Here is a 16,381-nt window from a genome sequence, read left to right on the forward strand (position 1 = left end):
CAGGAGTTCAGCCCAATGGTAAACTGTGGATTCCTGCATCTGCTTCCAACTGAGGAAGAAAAGTGTTTTTAAAATAGAGTTGTTTTTATATATTTTGGACAGCTGAACAATTTTTAAAAAGTAACTATAACCAAAGTGTATTGTCTTCTTCAAAATCAGCAGAAAGGGCTAGAGAGATGATGCAGTCAGTTAAATGCTTGCCTTGTAAGTATATGAGGACTTGGGTAACCATGTCACAAAGCCACACGCAAAAATATTTGTTGTCCCAGCACGGGGGAAGTTTAAACAGATGGACTCTTAGGTTTGCGGCCTAGCCAGATTAGTGCACTTGTTGAGCTCTCTGCCAATGGCCCTAGGCCACTTGTCTCAAGGGTAAAGTGACAGTGCTGGATGATTGGCATCTGAGGTTTTCCTCCAACCTCCACATACATGTGTACACATCTGTGAGTCCATCTGTACAAACTAACAGATAAACACACACACACACACACACATGAGTGCCCCCCACACACACGCACGCACACACAGAGAGAGAGACAGACAGACAGACAGACAGACAGACAGACAGACAGAAGGAAACAGCACTTGTGGACTTAACAAGCAAGGAATTTGCCTCAATATCTTCCTTTAACTTCTCTGGGTCAGAAGGGTGGTTCATCATTCCTGTTAGCCCAGTTTCTGTCTGTCTCCTAGCAGTACCCATCCCCTGCCCCACCCCACCCCCCACACACTTATCTTTCTCCTCCCTGCCTGAACTTGACTTCACATTTGAACTGAGGTCTGTGTGTTTTGTATGTTTTGTTCTTGTTGCCATGTTTTCTGGAGGAAATTGGTAGGTTTTAAATGTGTTCTGAATGGCTCCGTTGTGAATTCCACATAGCATTTTTATGCTATTCACAGGGAGGGTGTGATTATTATAACTGATGTAGAAGCACTGGAGAGAATTGTTTTTAAAATTCTTGTCCACCAGCATCTAGCAGCCGAAAGTAGCTTCCAATTTACACAAAATGGCTAATCATTTTTTTTTCATTGAATTGTTTCCTAGGAAACCAGTAATGTATTCACAGCAAAACATATAACCATATAAACTAATGGGGGGAATAAAATTAATCTTTTTTTTTGACACTTATGATAATGATTTAAAAATTAATCATAAAAGTTATTAAGTATTCTACTTCAAATTGTCAGGGACTGTTGAGTAACACTCATCTAACATAGATGGGAGCAGATAACACCATCATGGAGCTTTCAGTTCGTTGTTCTTTAGGGGTTTAACACAGACAGGTACATGCTTGCTTGCTTGCATAACTGAAAGATTGCCTGAGAGCAAGCTGGCTTTTTGTACAAAAAGCCAATCTAGGCTCTTTGTGGGTTGCAATTTGGCTATAGAGAAGCACTAAGCAAAGACCAGGCCCTGTTGCTCTAAGAGCCCCATATGACTGTGGCCACATGCTCATGAAGCTCACTGCTTGTTCAGTGGAATGAATGAGGCTAGACTCATATTTCATTATTAACTTTATTTTTACTGAAACAAAGGTTTTTGTTTTATAATAAGATGATGGATGACAAAAACACTTCTGAGAATTAAGCTTTAAATAATACACCTCTGATTTCTGACATGTGCTGATTAGATTTTTAAAACTAACTTCATCTTCTGTCCCTTTGTTTCACAATGTGCAATATTAGTAGGCAAAATACGAAGTGCTGTTTTTGCTGTTTTAGTTTTATTTTTTTTTGCTACAAGGTTTCATTTTGCTCAGTCAAGAAATTAACTCACAATTTGGATTAGGGGCATGCACCCTGTCCATGCCCACGTATCAGCTTACTTATTCATTTATTTAAATTTACTTACTATGATTGTGTATATGTATTTTGTGTGTGTATGTGTGTGTGTAGGCATGTACATGCTATTATGTACATATGGAGGCTAGAGAACAAGAATTATTTCTTTCCTTCACTTTGGGACCCAAGGGTGGAACTCAAGTTGTGAGACTTGTATGGCTATGTCTTTACCCTCTGAGCCACCTCACCAACCCTATTTTGCTTTTGGAGACAGGTCTCAGCCCCTGTGGCCTTACACTCACTATGCTGTCAAAGATGGCTTTGAACTCCCAATTTCTTTCCTCCTAAATGCTGGAGTCAGAGGCATGGGCCACCGTGTCAGTTTGTTCCTTTTTCAGCTCACAGCTTCTTACTGTGAAGCAAGCATCAGCAGTGAGAAGAATCCCAGTGTTCATGCCAGAGCTTTTCTACAGTGAGATGTGCAAAAGCCAAAAAATCACCAAGGAAATTTGGAAGTCGTTTCTTCCATCCTGGTAGCTGTTGTTTTTAATCAAAGAAAAAATTTCAGTGTTAATTATTTCCTAGAGGACCAGCCGCAGACAAAATTAAAAAGCCAAAACCAAGTTTTGATGTTGATGCAAATATCCACAGCTTGTTTGACTAAGGGTAGAAGGGACCTTTATGCTCTTTGATAGATGGGTACGTAAGCCTGTCAGATCTTGTACCAGGTGCCTCCAGATCCGACTGTCGTAGCGAGGAGTTGTTGGCATCAGCTTTTGTTGTGGAGTTTTTTTATCATGGTACACAGGTAACATTCCAGGGTGTGGAGGACGTCTGCCCCTGGATGTGTTCCACTCTGAGGAAGGTAAAGCAAAGGCTCTAGGCAGAGGTAACAATGAAGCTCGCCTCTCATGCTCAGCTTTTATTTAGCTCCTTAGTGCAGAAGAAAACAACAGTAGCGTCTACTAAACTTTATGGGAATTTCTGCTGCTTTTGATGCCTTCAAGTAGGCTTTTGAGTTTGTACCCAGTCGAAAAACTGTGATCATAAAGAATCCACAGTTGCACCCAGGTTTGCTAGTCACCTCCACCTCCCGGCTTTTATACCATGAACCACTGGCATAGTCCCTGGAGTAGACATTTTGTTATTAAATTAACAGTAAATTGTTTCCTGGAGTAAAGAATACTCTTCCCATGGGTCTTGTTAATATATTAGAAAGTTTTTAAATAAAAGGCAAGCAGTTTAATTGTCTTTTTTTTTTTTTTTTTTTTTTTTTTTTTATAATCTCCTAGACCAGGCATCGAGTGGGACTGTTGACAACAAGGAGCTGACCCCAGGGTTGCCTGAGGATGCACCTGCCTCTGAAACAGACATCAACCTGGAGGTGTCATTTGCCGAGCAAGCTGTCAATCAGAAAGAGCTAATCAGGGAGAGGATGCAGAAGATCAAAGGCAATGATGCCTCACTGCCTGTATGTACACATTCAGATGCCTCTAAAGGAATGCCTTTTGAATGAGCTTTGTATTTCTAAAATTTACAAGCCACAGACAAGTTGGAAGGATAGCATAGCAAGAATTACATTGACATTAACAGTTGATTCAAGTAATTAACATTTTCCTAACCTTCCTTTCTTTGTCTGTCTGTATATACACTGTGCATATTCACTTGGTATTCGAGACTTTTCAGGACTATTCAAAACAGAGTTGGAGCTGGAGAGATGGCTCAGTGATTAGGGGCACTGGTTGCTCTTTGAGGACCCAGGTTCAATTCCCAGCATTAACATGGCTGCTCACAATCATTTAACTCCAGCTCCAGGGAATCTGATTCCCTCTTCTGGTGTCTGTGGGCATCAGACATACATGCCGGAAGAACACCATACACAAAGATAACTTTAAAAAATAAAATGAAGAAAAAGTAAACAAAGTTTTAAGACTTAAGAAATTAGATTCTAAAGTCATAGTTAACATTTAACAGACAATGAAACTTATGCTTATGCTTATGACTTTTACCTTCTGCACACCCTGTTATGATTTGCATAGGGAGTATACGTTGCATTTGTTTTCTCTTTCTGGGTGTCTTAAATTGAAATTTCTCTTTCTTGTTGTTGTTGCTTTTGTATTTAAAAAACATTTTTTAAATAGTTCATAGCATTAAAAAAAATCTGATCATTTCATAATGATTAGACACAAGTTAAACATTGAACCAAAACCACTATGCCTCTAAAGCAAAGTTATGCCACCAGTTGGCTAAGAGAGGTGTCACCAAGTTGGCTAAGGGAGACGCTTCCTAGTTCTCATCCTGTGCAAATAACTTTCTTACCTACTACTTATGTTAGATTAGTCCTAGTTCTCATCCTGTGCAAATAACCTTTCTTACCTACTACTTATGTTAGATTAGCCCTTGAATTGGGGCTATCCTATCTTGTAACTTACTGTGCAGTAGTTTGATCTTCATCTTGTCCTTTTCTGGAGCAGTAATTAAGCTGGGCTTTGAGAAACGTTGGTTTCCTAATCCTGTTGTTCTTTCCACATTAATTGACAGCAACATTACTCAGTAATTGGGAGCTCTGTTTCTCTTTTCAACTCTGCATGCCTCTATAGACCTGCTGGCTTTTTTCATTAAACATTTTATAGATATGATCATGTGTCTTTGATGGTGAGAGCCACACAGCCTTGACCACCTTGCCCAGTGGGGCCCTGCAGCTGGCTGCCATGCTGTTTGATCGTGTCTTCCTTATCATTTTTCCTCTCCGTTCTCTAGTACTGGCTGTTCCCGGCTCACCATTTAATTTTCTCTCTCTTAGACTTGAAAGCAGCCATCTCTTAAAGAAATTGGTTCCTTTTAGCAACAAATGGTATTTAGGACCTGAGTATTTCTGTACACCGTGTTCTCTTTACTGTGAATGCCTTGCATTTTTTTCATACATTTTAAAGCAAAAGATAAAAAATAATAATATAAGGAACTCTAATTACTTACATTTTAGCCTCAATGTCACTAACAAAGCCAGTCCAGACCCTTCCATAACTCTGTCTTGTTTTCTTATCTGTGTGACTTTGAAACACATGTCTGAATTATTTTTTGTGTTGTTGTTGTTTTTGTTTTGTTTTTCCAAACAGAGTTTCTCTGTGTAGCTTTGGAGCCTGTCCTGGAACTCGCTCTGTAGACCAGGCTGGCCTAGAACTCACAGAGGTCCACCTGCCTCTGTCTCCTGAGTGCTGGGATTAAAGGCATGCACCACCAACGTCTGACTTCACATGTCTGATTTTGATATCAGTCTTAAAAGTTTATATTGCTAAAAACAAAACAAAGCAAAAGCAGAGGACAGGGCTAGAAGATGGTACAGCAGTTAAAGCAATTTCCGCACAATAGAGATGCCCAGAATTTGCCCTGTCCTAAAGTTTATTGAAAGAGCCTTGTAAGTACATTCAGGTGTATCAAACCGTCTGACTCATTCTGTCTCCATAGTATAGTTTCACATCTTCTATGTATTTATAAACTAGTTGACATTAGTTCTATTGGATTTAAGTTCCTGGTTGTTTGATTTGGTCTATATACTTTAGATATGTTGCCATGTGTATTCCATTTATTAATGATCCAAAAGGATAAGTTTCTAATAGTTTCTTCTTTTTCATTTATTGTTGTGAACAATTCCTTTAAGCAAACAATTATCAAGATGGTTACTTTTTGCAACTGTTTTCAAATTTAGGTTTTTATTTCTTGGCATTTGTTATCAGTGACCAATTCATGTCTCTCTCTCTCTCTCTCTCTCTCTCTCTCTCTGTGTGTGTGTGTGTGTGTGTGTGTGTGTGTGTGTGTGTGTGTGTGTTTAAAGCATCTTAACCCATGGGTTCACATGTGTTTAGTGATACCATAGGAAAATCTCTCTGGGCTTATCTAGTATATTTCCTGCTCAAGACATAAAAGTGTCTCTTTTTCAATTGTCTCTGGTTCCATTTAGTAGAAGTAGAGATCTCTGCCCTTGGCCAGGACACTAGGAGTGTTCAGTTCCTGGTCTGGTTTTCACTTGGGAGCCCTATTCAATAAAGATGTAGGCTTTCATCTTCTGTCTTCCATGCTGAGAAGTGTAGTTCTTAGGAAAGGGCTGGTGACAGCTCTTCCACTGTTAGAAACACACTTGTTTGTTTATTCTACATCAGTGTGTAATATTCTCTGAATGCCAATGGTGACCACGCTCAGTGTGAAGGCTTCACAATGATTTTAAAGTTGCTTTTCTGCAGCCAGTTGTGTCCTTGGGATATATTGCGAAGGGGACGCGATACAGTCAAGTTACTGAGCCTTTTTAGGGTGGTTATTCCCTGTGGTTAAGCTGTCAACTGCATATCTGGTTGGGTTAATTTGCTTTGATTTATCTTCAATTTTTAAAAGCTGTTTTTAAAAATATTATTTTATTCTTTAAGAAAACCAAATAGTTAATATGACACAAAGTAAAGTAACTTTAGCTTTTGTCTTTGACAGACCACCCTGTCCACGCCCTCCTTTTAGAGAATCCTTTTTCATTTTTTTAATTTTAAAGTATTTATTTATATTTTTATGTGACAAATGCTTTGTATACACGACTGTATGTGTACTATGCATGTGCCTGGTGCCCACAGAGGTCAGAAGAGGGTGTTGGGTCCCTGGAGCTGGAGATATGGATGGCTATGAGTCCTCATGTGGGTGCTGGGAACCAAACCTGCATCCTCTACAAGAACAAGTGCCCTTAACCATTTCCCCATCCCCAGAGAGCCCTTTTTATTTTGATACTGTTTTATCTATCCATTTTTTTCTTTTTTTACAATTGTCCCACTGCTCAATATTTCTCCATCTTAGTTTTATTTTATTTTAACTATAAGAGACCTTAAGATTATAATGCAAAGACATACTTCCCATTTCTTTTTCTGGTTGCACACTTTTCTACTGTGAGGTCACATCATGATTTATTGAAGCAGTCCCTAAGTGATAGACATCTGGTGGTTTCCAGGCTTTCTCATGAATTTTTAGGGCTCTGTTTCCAGTGCCTAATGGGAAAAGTAAAGGAGTTTTCAAGATTTGGCATAAAGCAATGATCCAAACTCTTAGATTCTCCTTACGAAGAATAAAACTCTGAGCTTGTGATAGTCCTGGTCACAGAAGATGAAAATCTCAGAGCTTCAGGAGGCGGGACACAAACAAAATTGAGGTGTTACTGGATTTTAGATAGTCCCCTCAAACAATAGAATAAAATGTAACCCTTGTTTGAACTTTTAGAAACAGAACTTGGTCTGCCATTATTTTTTTCTACCAAGTTAATTTGTGTTTGACTTCTTTCTTGATTTTGTTCATGTTGTGCCCATGTTATGCAATAACCCCACCACCACCACCACCTTCTGCTGTTTCATGATTACCTGGGAAACCTTCGACTATCTTGTGGCTAGCTTGTCAGTCCAGTTTTGCTTGACTTGAACTCAGTCTATAAAATATTTGAAAGTGCCTTTGCCATGATCAGTACCATAGTTTGGGGGACTGTCAATCATCTCTGCAATTGGTTTTCATCTGCATGTACCTGTCCATGTCTATGAGCATGGTTCAGAAATGCCTCCTATGGGCGGGCGTGTAGTATCATTTCCATAAGTCCGTAACATGGTTGATGAAATGAATATTTGTCGGTGACATGTTGAAGCAGGTGTCTAAACAAATAGAGCTGTGAGTTCCATTCTGTAGCTACACTTAACTTCCCCTGTAAATAAACAGTAGGCTTCATGTAATGAGCTGTTCTCTGGTGACCGCATTTCCCATTCCCTTCCCTGGGAATGGAGCATGTCCTGTAGCATGGAACAGTCTTTGTGAGTTCTTTATGGTCTCACAGTGTATTCATATTTCTTCTCTTACGTTTGGAGATCACATTTAATATCTTTCAGGGTGCAGCCATCTGCAAACTGAGCTCTCTTGTGTACATTGTGTCCATGTCATAGTCTGGAAATGATGCTTTGTAACTGCTTACTCATTTCATGGAGTGATCTTCCTGAGCTAGATACTATCACCTCAGATTTTAAATGTGCAAACAAGTTAGAGAGATAGTGGATCATGGAGACCCTGACTCTGTGAGCATTTTCTGCTCTGGATTTCCAACTTGAATCGAAAGTGGGAGTGGTTGCTGAGTGAAAGATTCAACTTCAGCATTACTAATAAAGTCCCAAGACACCCCTCCACCCACTGTGCGTCACAGCCTACGCCGTAGGCTGTGAGTCGATGTTGTATAGAAGCCCTAAGAAACTTATGCATTTTGGAAAAATTTCATTTCTTTAAAAAATTACATTATTCCAAAGGTAAGGCGCTTTATTCTTGCTGAAATTTCAGTTTTATTTTTTTATCAGCCAAGAAACTGAACCATTCAGTTTATTAAAACACACACACACACACACACACACACACACTGACAAGAAACTTCATAAATATTTAAAACAGCCGCTATGAATTAAACATTGGGCTAAAGAACCAATTCTTTTATTAAGCACAATGTTTAAATAAATAAATAAACAAGCTCATGACATACATTGCTAGGTAAATGAAATGTTTGTACTAATAACATTTCAGGTTTCTCTAAACATTTACCTTGGGTAATACTTTTAGGTAATTATATTACATGGCTTATTAGACCCAAAGCAACTGATTTTAATGAAACACTTGAACTGTTGCTTTTTTCAAACATGTAAATGGGTAGATATGGTTGGTTCAGCCATTCTGGAACCAAAGCCATTAGCAGACGTACGGAGTCATGTGTGAGAAGAATTACACGTGTTTTATGTGGGTTTTAAGAAGTAAAGCTCAGGGCTGATGATAACAGCTTAAGAACAGAAGTTTGAACAGCACTTACGAGGTCCATCAATGCCTCTAATTAATGAAAGCTCAGGAAATATGACAGGACATCAGAGGACATAGACAAACACGTGCAAGCATGAATGCAGTGTACACGGGCAGACAGCTAAAACCTCAGTCCTTGACAGGTGGAAACAGGAGGGTCTTGAGTGTTAGTTTTCTGGGCTGTGACAGAGACAACAGCTTCACGTGGTCATCCTCTCTGTGTGGAGTGTGTGTCTGACTTGCTTCAGTAGACAGGGTACCTCAGGCATGCTAAGCCTGAGACATACTGGGGCTGGAGAGCTAGTGAAGATGTAAGCCTGCCGTTGAGGGCTCACTGTCCCCTGCAAAACCTACACTGTCCCTACCTCTCTAGAGGATGAGTGAGGTATAGAACAGGAAAATTGCCTGGATTTTCAGGCAACAAAAGCAGGTGGGAACAGTCAGAGACTGTTCTATGAGGTCATGCCTGAGTCTTCCTAAAGGCCCATTTCCCCATACCTAGAGTATGCCCTAATTCTTACTCTGGTGGAACTTTTTGCAGAATATAGTGAGATACCATTTACCAAATATGAGTATTACCCTTGTTTTTTTTCTTTGCTGGCCACACTTTCAGGAAAAACAAAACCAAAAATATTTTCAAATGGTTTTTAAAGTTCACACACACACACACACACACACACACACACACACACACACACACACAAATAGAGTAATAGTTTATGTATGTAGACAGTTGTCTACATCTCAGCACTCTGATGGAGAGGCCCAGGAGAATCAGAAGTTCAAGACCAGACTGGGAGAATTCAAAGACCACTTTGGCTACATGAGAGACCCTTTCACAAATTACCCACATATTTGGTGCAAATATATGATGTGTGTATGTGTACATGTGTGTGGTGTGTGTATGTGTGTACATGCATATGTGTACATGTGTGTACATGTGTGTGGTGTGTGTATGTAGGTACATGCATGTGTGTACATGTGTGTGTATGTGTGTATACACGTATGTGTGCATGTGTATACATGTGTGTGGTGTGTGTGTATGTGTGTACATGTGTGTATATGTGTGTGGTATGTGTGTATGTGTGTATATGCATATGTGTACATCTGTGTATACATGTGTAGATTTGTGTGTATGTGTGTATGTACTTAGTACTTTTGAGTGCTTACGTGTATCATTCATTGGATCCTCACCTTGTGAGGTTGTGTGATAGAATCTGTGGTATTTCTATTTTACAGATCTCTCTTTTTCATTCTCTCTCCCTCCACCCCACCCCACCCCACCCATGCATCATGTTCCTCCATTCCTTCCTCCCTTCCTACCCTCCTCCTCTCCTTCTGTTTTCTGACAATTAGGATAGGAATTTGACTGCAATGCACCGCGCCCCCCCCCCCCGCCCCAGGGATTTCCCCATCCCCACTGCCATGGACTGAAGCTATGCATGAAAATAAACATCCTCCCTTAAGTTGTATTTTCTCAAGAATTTGTCACAGTGGTTAAAAACCTAGCACAACCAGTAAGTGATAGAGACAGGGTATGTCACCTGCAGTGTAGCTCTGCGTTCTGCTTTGTGTTGCAACATGGAGGTCAGATGAATAAATACTTAAAATATACTTACACTCTACTTTCCATGATACTCTGTGCTGTTTTAATATTTTCAAGGGAAAAATGTACTACCACAAGTTCAAAAAGACATCATTTATAGTTTTTTATTATTGTTATTATTATTATTAGCATTATTGTTATTATTTTGGTAAGCACTCAAGCTCTCTGGAATTGAGTATATGAAAATCTACCCAATCTCCAAAAGACACTGGTGTCAGAAATTGTTCTATGTTCTGTTGGCAAATATTCTCTTTGAATATTTATTGTCTCACAATTTTACTATGGTCTTAAAATGATTTAAGACCTAAAAAAAAAAAACCTTGGGTATATGTTAATTGAACTATGGATACATGTACGTTTTTGAGGCAGAGTCTTACTGTGTAGCTAGGCCACCCTGAAATTCACAATGTAACATGTGATGGCTCTGACCTTACAGCAATCCTCCACCCTCAGCCATCTGAGCACTGGAATTACAAATGTGAGGCACCATGTATGATTCTCTCTTGATATTTATTATAATAAATTATAATTTCAGCATGGGACTATATCTCAGTAATAGACTGCTGGGTGAAGAGAGGTTCCTTACCAAGCATACACAGATACTAATTTTAATTGTTAGTATGAAAAAAGAAAGAAAAAAGAAACCTGCACTTGAGTTTTACCACCAAAAATCTCAAGTTGAAAAATCAAAATACTATATTAAAGTTAACTATTATTAACATACATAGCTTTTTGAAATGGAAAAAATTCTTTTCTGCATTTTGTTTGCTGGAATATCCATATCATTTACTTCTGGAAAAGTCCATTATTACACACTCATGAGAGAATTAGAGTAAAAAAGGAAGAACCATGTGTTAGTATTATTATTAAAACTAACCATGAGCTCATAAGCTTGACCTCTTGGACTAATTGGTTCCCACAATGAACCATACTCTGAGAATGGATGCTTGAGAGGGAAGGAATTAGGGCAAACCCCAAAGAAATAGTCTGGATGACATGATTTTTAATTAAACTACTAGAGAATGAGTATTGTTTTATTCAGTAAACACAGTGGGACTGTAATTTTTATTAAATATGCTAGAGAAATTTGTTCTTTTATTTTGTGCCTTGTTTTCTTATACTTAATGTGTTTAGTGATAAAGAAGGTTAAGTCATTAGAAGATGAAATTTGAGGAAGGCACACAAAAGCAAAAAGACCACTCATTGATTCCTAACCCTGGCTGGGGTCATTGGCCCGCGTGTGTTCAACAGTGAAATAGCAATAGTAGCAGACACAAAAGTAGTTTCTTTGTGTTGACTGTTTAAGCCTCACAATGACCCTCTTGAATGAGGGGACCTTCTCTTTTTCCCTTCCCTGTTCCTCTTTCTCATCAAATTTGATAGAGAGGTTCAGCAGTTGCCCAAAACCCACAGCTAGCAAGCAGCTGGAAACGAAAAACCCTCTGGCTCTGAAGTCCCTGTATCTCCCACTGTAATGGTGGATAGCCTTTCTTCACTAATCTCGCTGGTTCTTTATGACAATTAAGAGAGCGTCCTGGATGTGGAGCACACCTGGCACATTCTAAGGATATCCCCATGAGTGTAATTCCTCCTTCTCTTCCTCCTGTTTATATTCAGCAGACCATCTAACCTTGCTTCCTCTCTGATCTCTTCCTTATGGGCCCTGCCTGACATCCAAACTTTGGTTCTTGAAGGCCCATGAGATAGAAATCTATTTTCCTGTTCTCTGATTTATTATATTACTTGGTTTAGCTTCACTTTATGTCAAACATCGAATGTGAATTATCTAACTCTCCACAGTTTGGGGGCTCACCATGATAAAATCTCCACTTTCTGACTGCGACATTCTACCGTGATTTTCATTGTCACCCAATCTGAGTATAATCTTTTTGCTGTAGTTAGAATGTGTTTGCCTTTCATTACAAAAGGGACAAAAGGAGTTAGATACTGATAACCTTTTCTAACACACACACACACACACACACACACACACACACGTTTATATTTATATTTATTTATTTTTATTGTTTTAGAGTTTCAGACTGCCAAAAGATAAAACTGGTACTACAAGGATTGGGGACTTAGCCCCCCAAGACATGAAGAAAGTTTTCCGTCTAGCCCTGATTGAACTCACTGCCCTGTATGATGTGTTGGGTGTGGAACTCAAACAACAGAAAGCTGTGAAAATCAAGACAAAAGGTAAAGTTAGATTTGGTTCCAAAGCTGCAAAAATAGACTTGGCTCTTGGCTGGTATTGTTGATGTGGAGCATCAACCAAATAAACTGGGGCTCCAATGCATCTAGGCAGCTAGAGTTGCAATTCTCAACATTGCCTTAAAACTTCTAATAAACTGATAAATAGAATATACAACCAAATCATCTAATTCTCACAGAAGGGAATTGTTACTCAAGGAATGGTTATGCTCTTGTTTTTTTTGCTTTTTGTTTGTTTGTTTGTTTTTCTTTAGAAAGCTGTACGTTTGAGAAAGAGCCCTTTGGCAAACATGTCTTTCTTCCAAAACCAGATCTCAAAACAATGGCTTTTAAGGGGTTGGTTGGTGTTGAGTGATTCCCTTTGTTATTCCATGATGAAATATGGGAGTTAACATTCTGTCCTTATGCTCAGTTTCATTCTATTTTTAAATTTAAATTTAACTTCTTGGTATTGTGTGCATGTAATGTACATGTGAGTGTGAGCATGCAAGTGCCACAATATACATAGAGACATCAGAGGACAACTGTCATGAGTCAGTTCTCCCCTTCCACTATGGGTTCCAAGGACCAAGCTCTGGCTTTCCAGCTTGCCTGATGTGCGCGCCCTTTGACCGGAAGAGCCATCCCATTAGCCCTACATTGCATTTTTAGCTATTTTGACAAAAACATTTCCCCCTGTAAATAAAAGAATGCTGTTGTGAGATGCAGTACCACTATGTTGTACTCATTTTCCATGTGTCATCCTGATTTTGCAAGCAGCTTGCTTTTCTATTACATCAGCTGACTAATCCTGATAACATGATAAAGAACAGATGCCTTTAGTCTTTGCTTCTCTGATTTTCTTGGTCTGGAAATCCAGGTGATTCTCTACTAGCAAAGCTTTCCCATTTAGGAATTTCTGTTCTCTGGTTTAACCTTACAGGTGTCTCCTAAAGAGGTACTGGGAACAAGGCTTATTGAGTTGCTATGGTAACATGAGCCAAGTACATACCTGATTTAAGTTATAGAGTGTTTCTCTGTGGGACTGAAGTGTACCATTTCTGTCCTTTCTATGTGTCCCTGTTGTGGTGGACCGTGAAGACCTCATTCTGTGTTCAGTTCTCTGGAATATTTTAGCTTAAGGCTCATAGTGGTGACTTTCTGAGTTCAATGGTGCTTCTGGTTTCCCCTAAGTCCCCTTGAAGAATGAAGAGTTTAAATGCTTCTGTCAAAATGCATCATGACCTTTTCTCCAAACATAAAGTAGGAATACAGTTTGAATGGCTATGACTGCCCACCCAAGACTTTAAAATGGCTTACAGAGGTGGTTTTGTTGCTGTTCATGTTTGTTTGCTTGTTGTAATTTTTGCTTTTGTTATAGGGTGAAGAGAGAAATATTAAAATGTTCTTTTAAGGCTGTGACTGCTTAAATGAAAATAGAGGAAGTACATTGTAGTTTTCAAAAATACCTATAATTTTTATCCCAGATCCTTGTATCTTGGGTATTTGGAGTCCCTGAAAATACAACTCTTTTGTGATGATCAGACCAAAAGGCAATTTATTTTTTTTTTTAAATGGCTTCTCAGTGTTCAGTGTCTGTCCTTAAACCACAGGCCTGTCTACAGATGAATGTTATTTACTTGATTGTGTCATTCCTAAAGGACAGAGCCCTCACTTCTGTGGTAACCATCGTCCCAGAAGAGAGACAGAAAAATATTGTAGGTAGGAGTTATGCTCATTTCAAACTTACAGCATAAGAGATGAGTTTAGAAAAATGTACACATATTACCCATCATTACACACCACACACACACACCACACAAGAGAGAGAGAGAATTTATTGTAAGAATGCTAGATATCTACTACATTTTGAAAGACACATTTATAGATCAGGATTATAATTCTCAAAAAGCAAATGTTTATATTTAGCTGTATCAGGGAGTGTTCAATGTCCATTCAGTAAGGGAAGGATAAATGGTGTTTGATTTTACATCAGAACTTTTAATTTGATTGCACTTCTTCACTGTAAATAGTTTACATGTCCTCATAGTAATATGTATGTTTTATGCAGCCGTTTGTTCTTTCTAATTGCCATCATTTGTTCACATACTTATCTCTGCTGGATTGTTCCAGAAGATAGAGCCATGCTTTGGTTATGTTGACATGTGTCTATTTAATGGCTAGTGGTATCATTCCCTTAGTAGGTGCTCAATAAATAATCTGATCAATAAGCGACGATGTAAAGAATCTCATATTTTCAGTTTTTATTACAATTTTTAGGTTGACGGAAGTGAAGAGCTTGTTTTTTCTTATTTCAGACTCTGGTCTTTTTGGTGTTCCATTAACCACGTTGTTAGAACAAGATCAAAGGAAAGTGCCAGGAACTCGAATACCCTTGATCTTTCAAAAAGTAAGTAGGTTTGAACTGTCCAGTGCAGCAAGAACATACTTAGGCTAATAGTGACGTTTTATACTCAGACTGTGAGGATATATTTTTCCAATTGATATGCTATTTTATTTTATACTTTGATTTTCTATTCAGGAAGCAAATTTGTTTCAAGGCCTCATAATTTTTATCTCATGGTGATACTTTCTATGATATTACTGTATCTGTGATTGCCTGGCATCATTTTCCTCTCTTTTATTAGCTGCTTTTGTGTAATTGAGATTTCAGTTGTATAATACATAGGAGTGAGAACTGTGTATAAATTCCTAGGGAATTGAATCTTCATGAATATTTCATGCACGTATGTATTTCTCATGCTCTCCTATTTGCAGTGATGCTGTCCAACTTAATTTACCAGTGCCCATGTCCAGAGTAGGCAAAGAAACCATAAAGTTGAATTAGAAAATGATTGCTAAACTATCAAGTTGCTTGTGTAGTCAACACTCAATTATTCATAAGGGGATTATCTGTAGCAATAAAAGAAAAATTTCAGCTCAACCTCTGAGCCATCATTGTGCAGGAGAACAGATTGCTTTTGATAAAACCTAAGAAAACACAGAAAGGAAGACAGGCTCAACAGCTGTGGACTAGCCAAAGGAAGATCCTTTGCAGTAGCCTCAATGTCAGTGTCTATAATTTCTCAGGACAGTAGAGCTGGTTTTTCCGTTGACCGACTCAGCCGGTCCTAAGGCTCAGTCTATTTGGTATTCACTGTTCTGTTCCAAATCAGTTTCCACCCTTGTTAGCCACTTGATGTAGGTGCTTCACTTCTCTTTCCTGTCAAACTTGTATCTGACATGTCTCTGGATGAGTATTCTGTCTGTATTCATAGTTGATAACTTAGTCTGATTAAGTTAAAGGAGGTAGCATATAGAGACTACGTATTCCAATTTGTTTCTTAGGTTGAAAGGATGGAGTTACTATTCAAAGATGCATTGTAAAGCTCTATCCTTGTATCTTCCTTAAGTCAAGCTCCTCCAGCATCAATAGAATCTATTTCTATCTATATCTTTGTCTCTGTCTCTATCTATATATCTCTATCTGTACCTATCTATACGGAAAGAGTTCTTTTAATGATTTTGTTCATGCAGTTTAATGGGATATCCAGCAAGTCTGACATATGTGGAACAAGACACCAGGAGAGCAACTTGGGCAAGAGTTGATGGTGCAGTCTTGAGGAAGAACAGTTTCTTTGTAACCCTCAGACTTTGCTTTGCATCTTCACCTGATGGGCTGGGGCTCACCATATTGCAGATGGTGACCTGCATGGCTTAAATTCTGCAATTCAATACTTGGTCCCTTCTAAAATGATGCCGTCACTACAGCATCTAGACTAGTGTTTGACTGAACTGCTGGGCACTCAGCACTAACCAGGTTGGCACACACAGTTGATCATCACATGGGGAAGTCTCAGTTTGACTTCATACAAGGTTCAGTAGGTGGAATACTGACTGATTGTGGTATCTCAAGAAGAAAACATCTTTTTTCAATTTTCCCAAAATTTTGATTTGACG

General features: G+C 38.7%; 1 protein-coding gene across 4 annotated transcripts in view; it reads left to right on the forward strand.

Moving 5' to 3' along the window:
- Positions 1-16,381, forward strand: part of Arhgap18 (Rho GTPase activating protein 18) — a 205,936-nt gene that overhangs the window by 147,549 nt on the left and 42,006 nt on the right. For all 4 annotated transcript variants that reach the window (XM_051175462.1, XM_051175463.1, XM_051175461.1 and 1 more), the window contains exons 5-7: positions 3,075-3,253; positions 12,262-12,427; positions 14,740-14,831. In XM_051175462.1, coding sequence (XP_051031419.1) covers positions 3,075-3,253; positions 12,262-12,427; positions 14,740-14,831 — 437 coding nt within the window. The remainder of the gene's footprint in view (positions 1-3,074; positions 3,254-12,261; positions 12,428-14,739; positions 14,832-16,381) is intronic.

This window comes from Phodopus roborovskii, unplaced genomic scaffold (genome assembly GCF_943737965.1).
Source record: "Phodopus roborovskii unplaced genomic scaffold, PHOROB, whole genome shotgun sequence".
In the NCBI taxonomy this organism is placed as follows: Eukaryota; Metazoa; Chordata; class Mammalia; order Rodentia; family Cricetidae; genus Phodopus; species Phodopus roborovskii.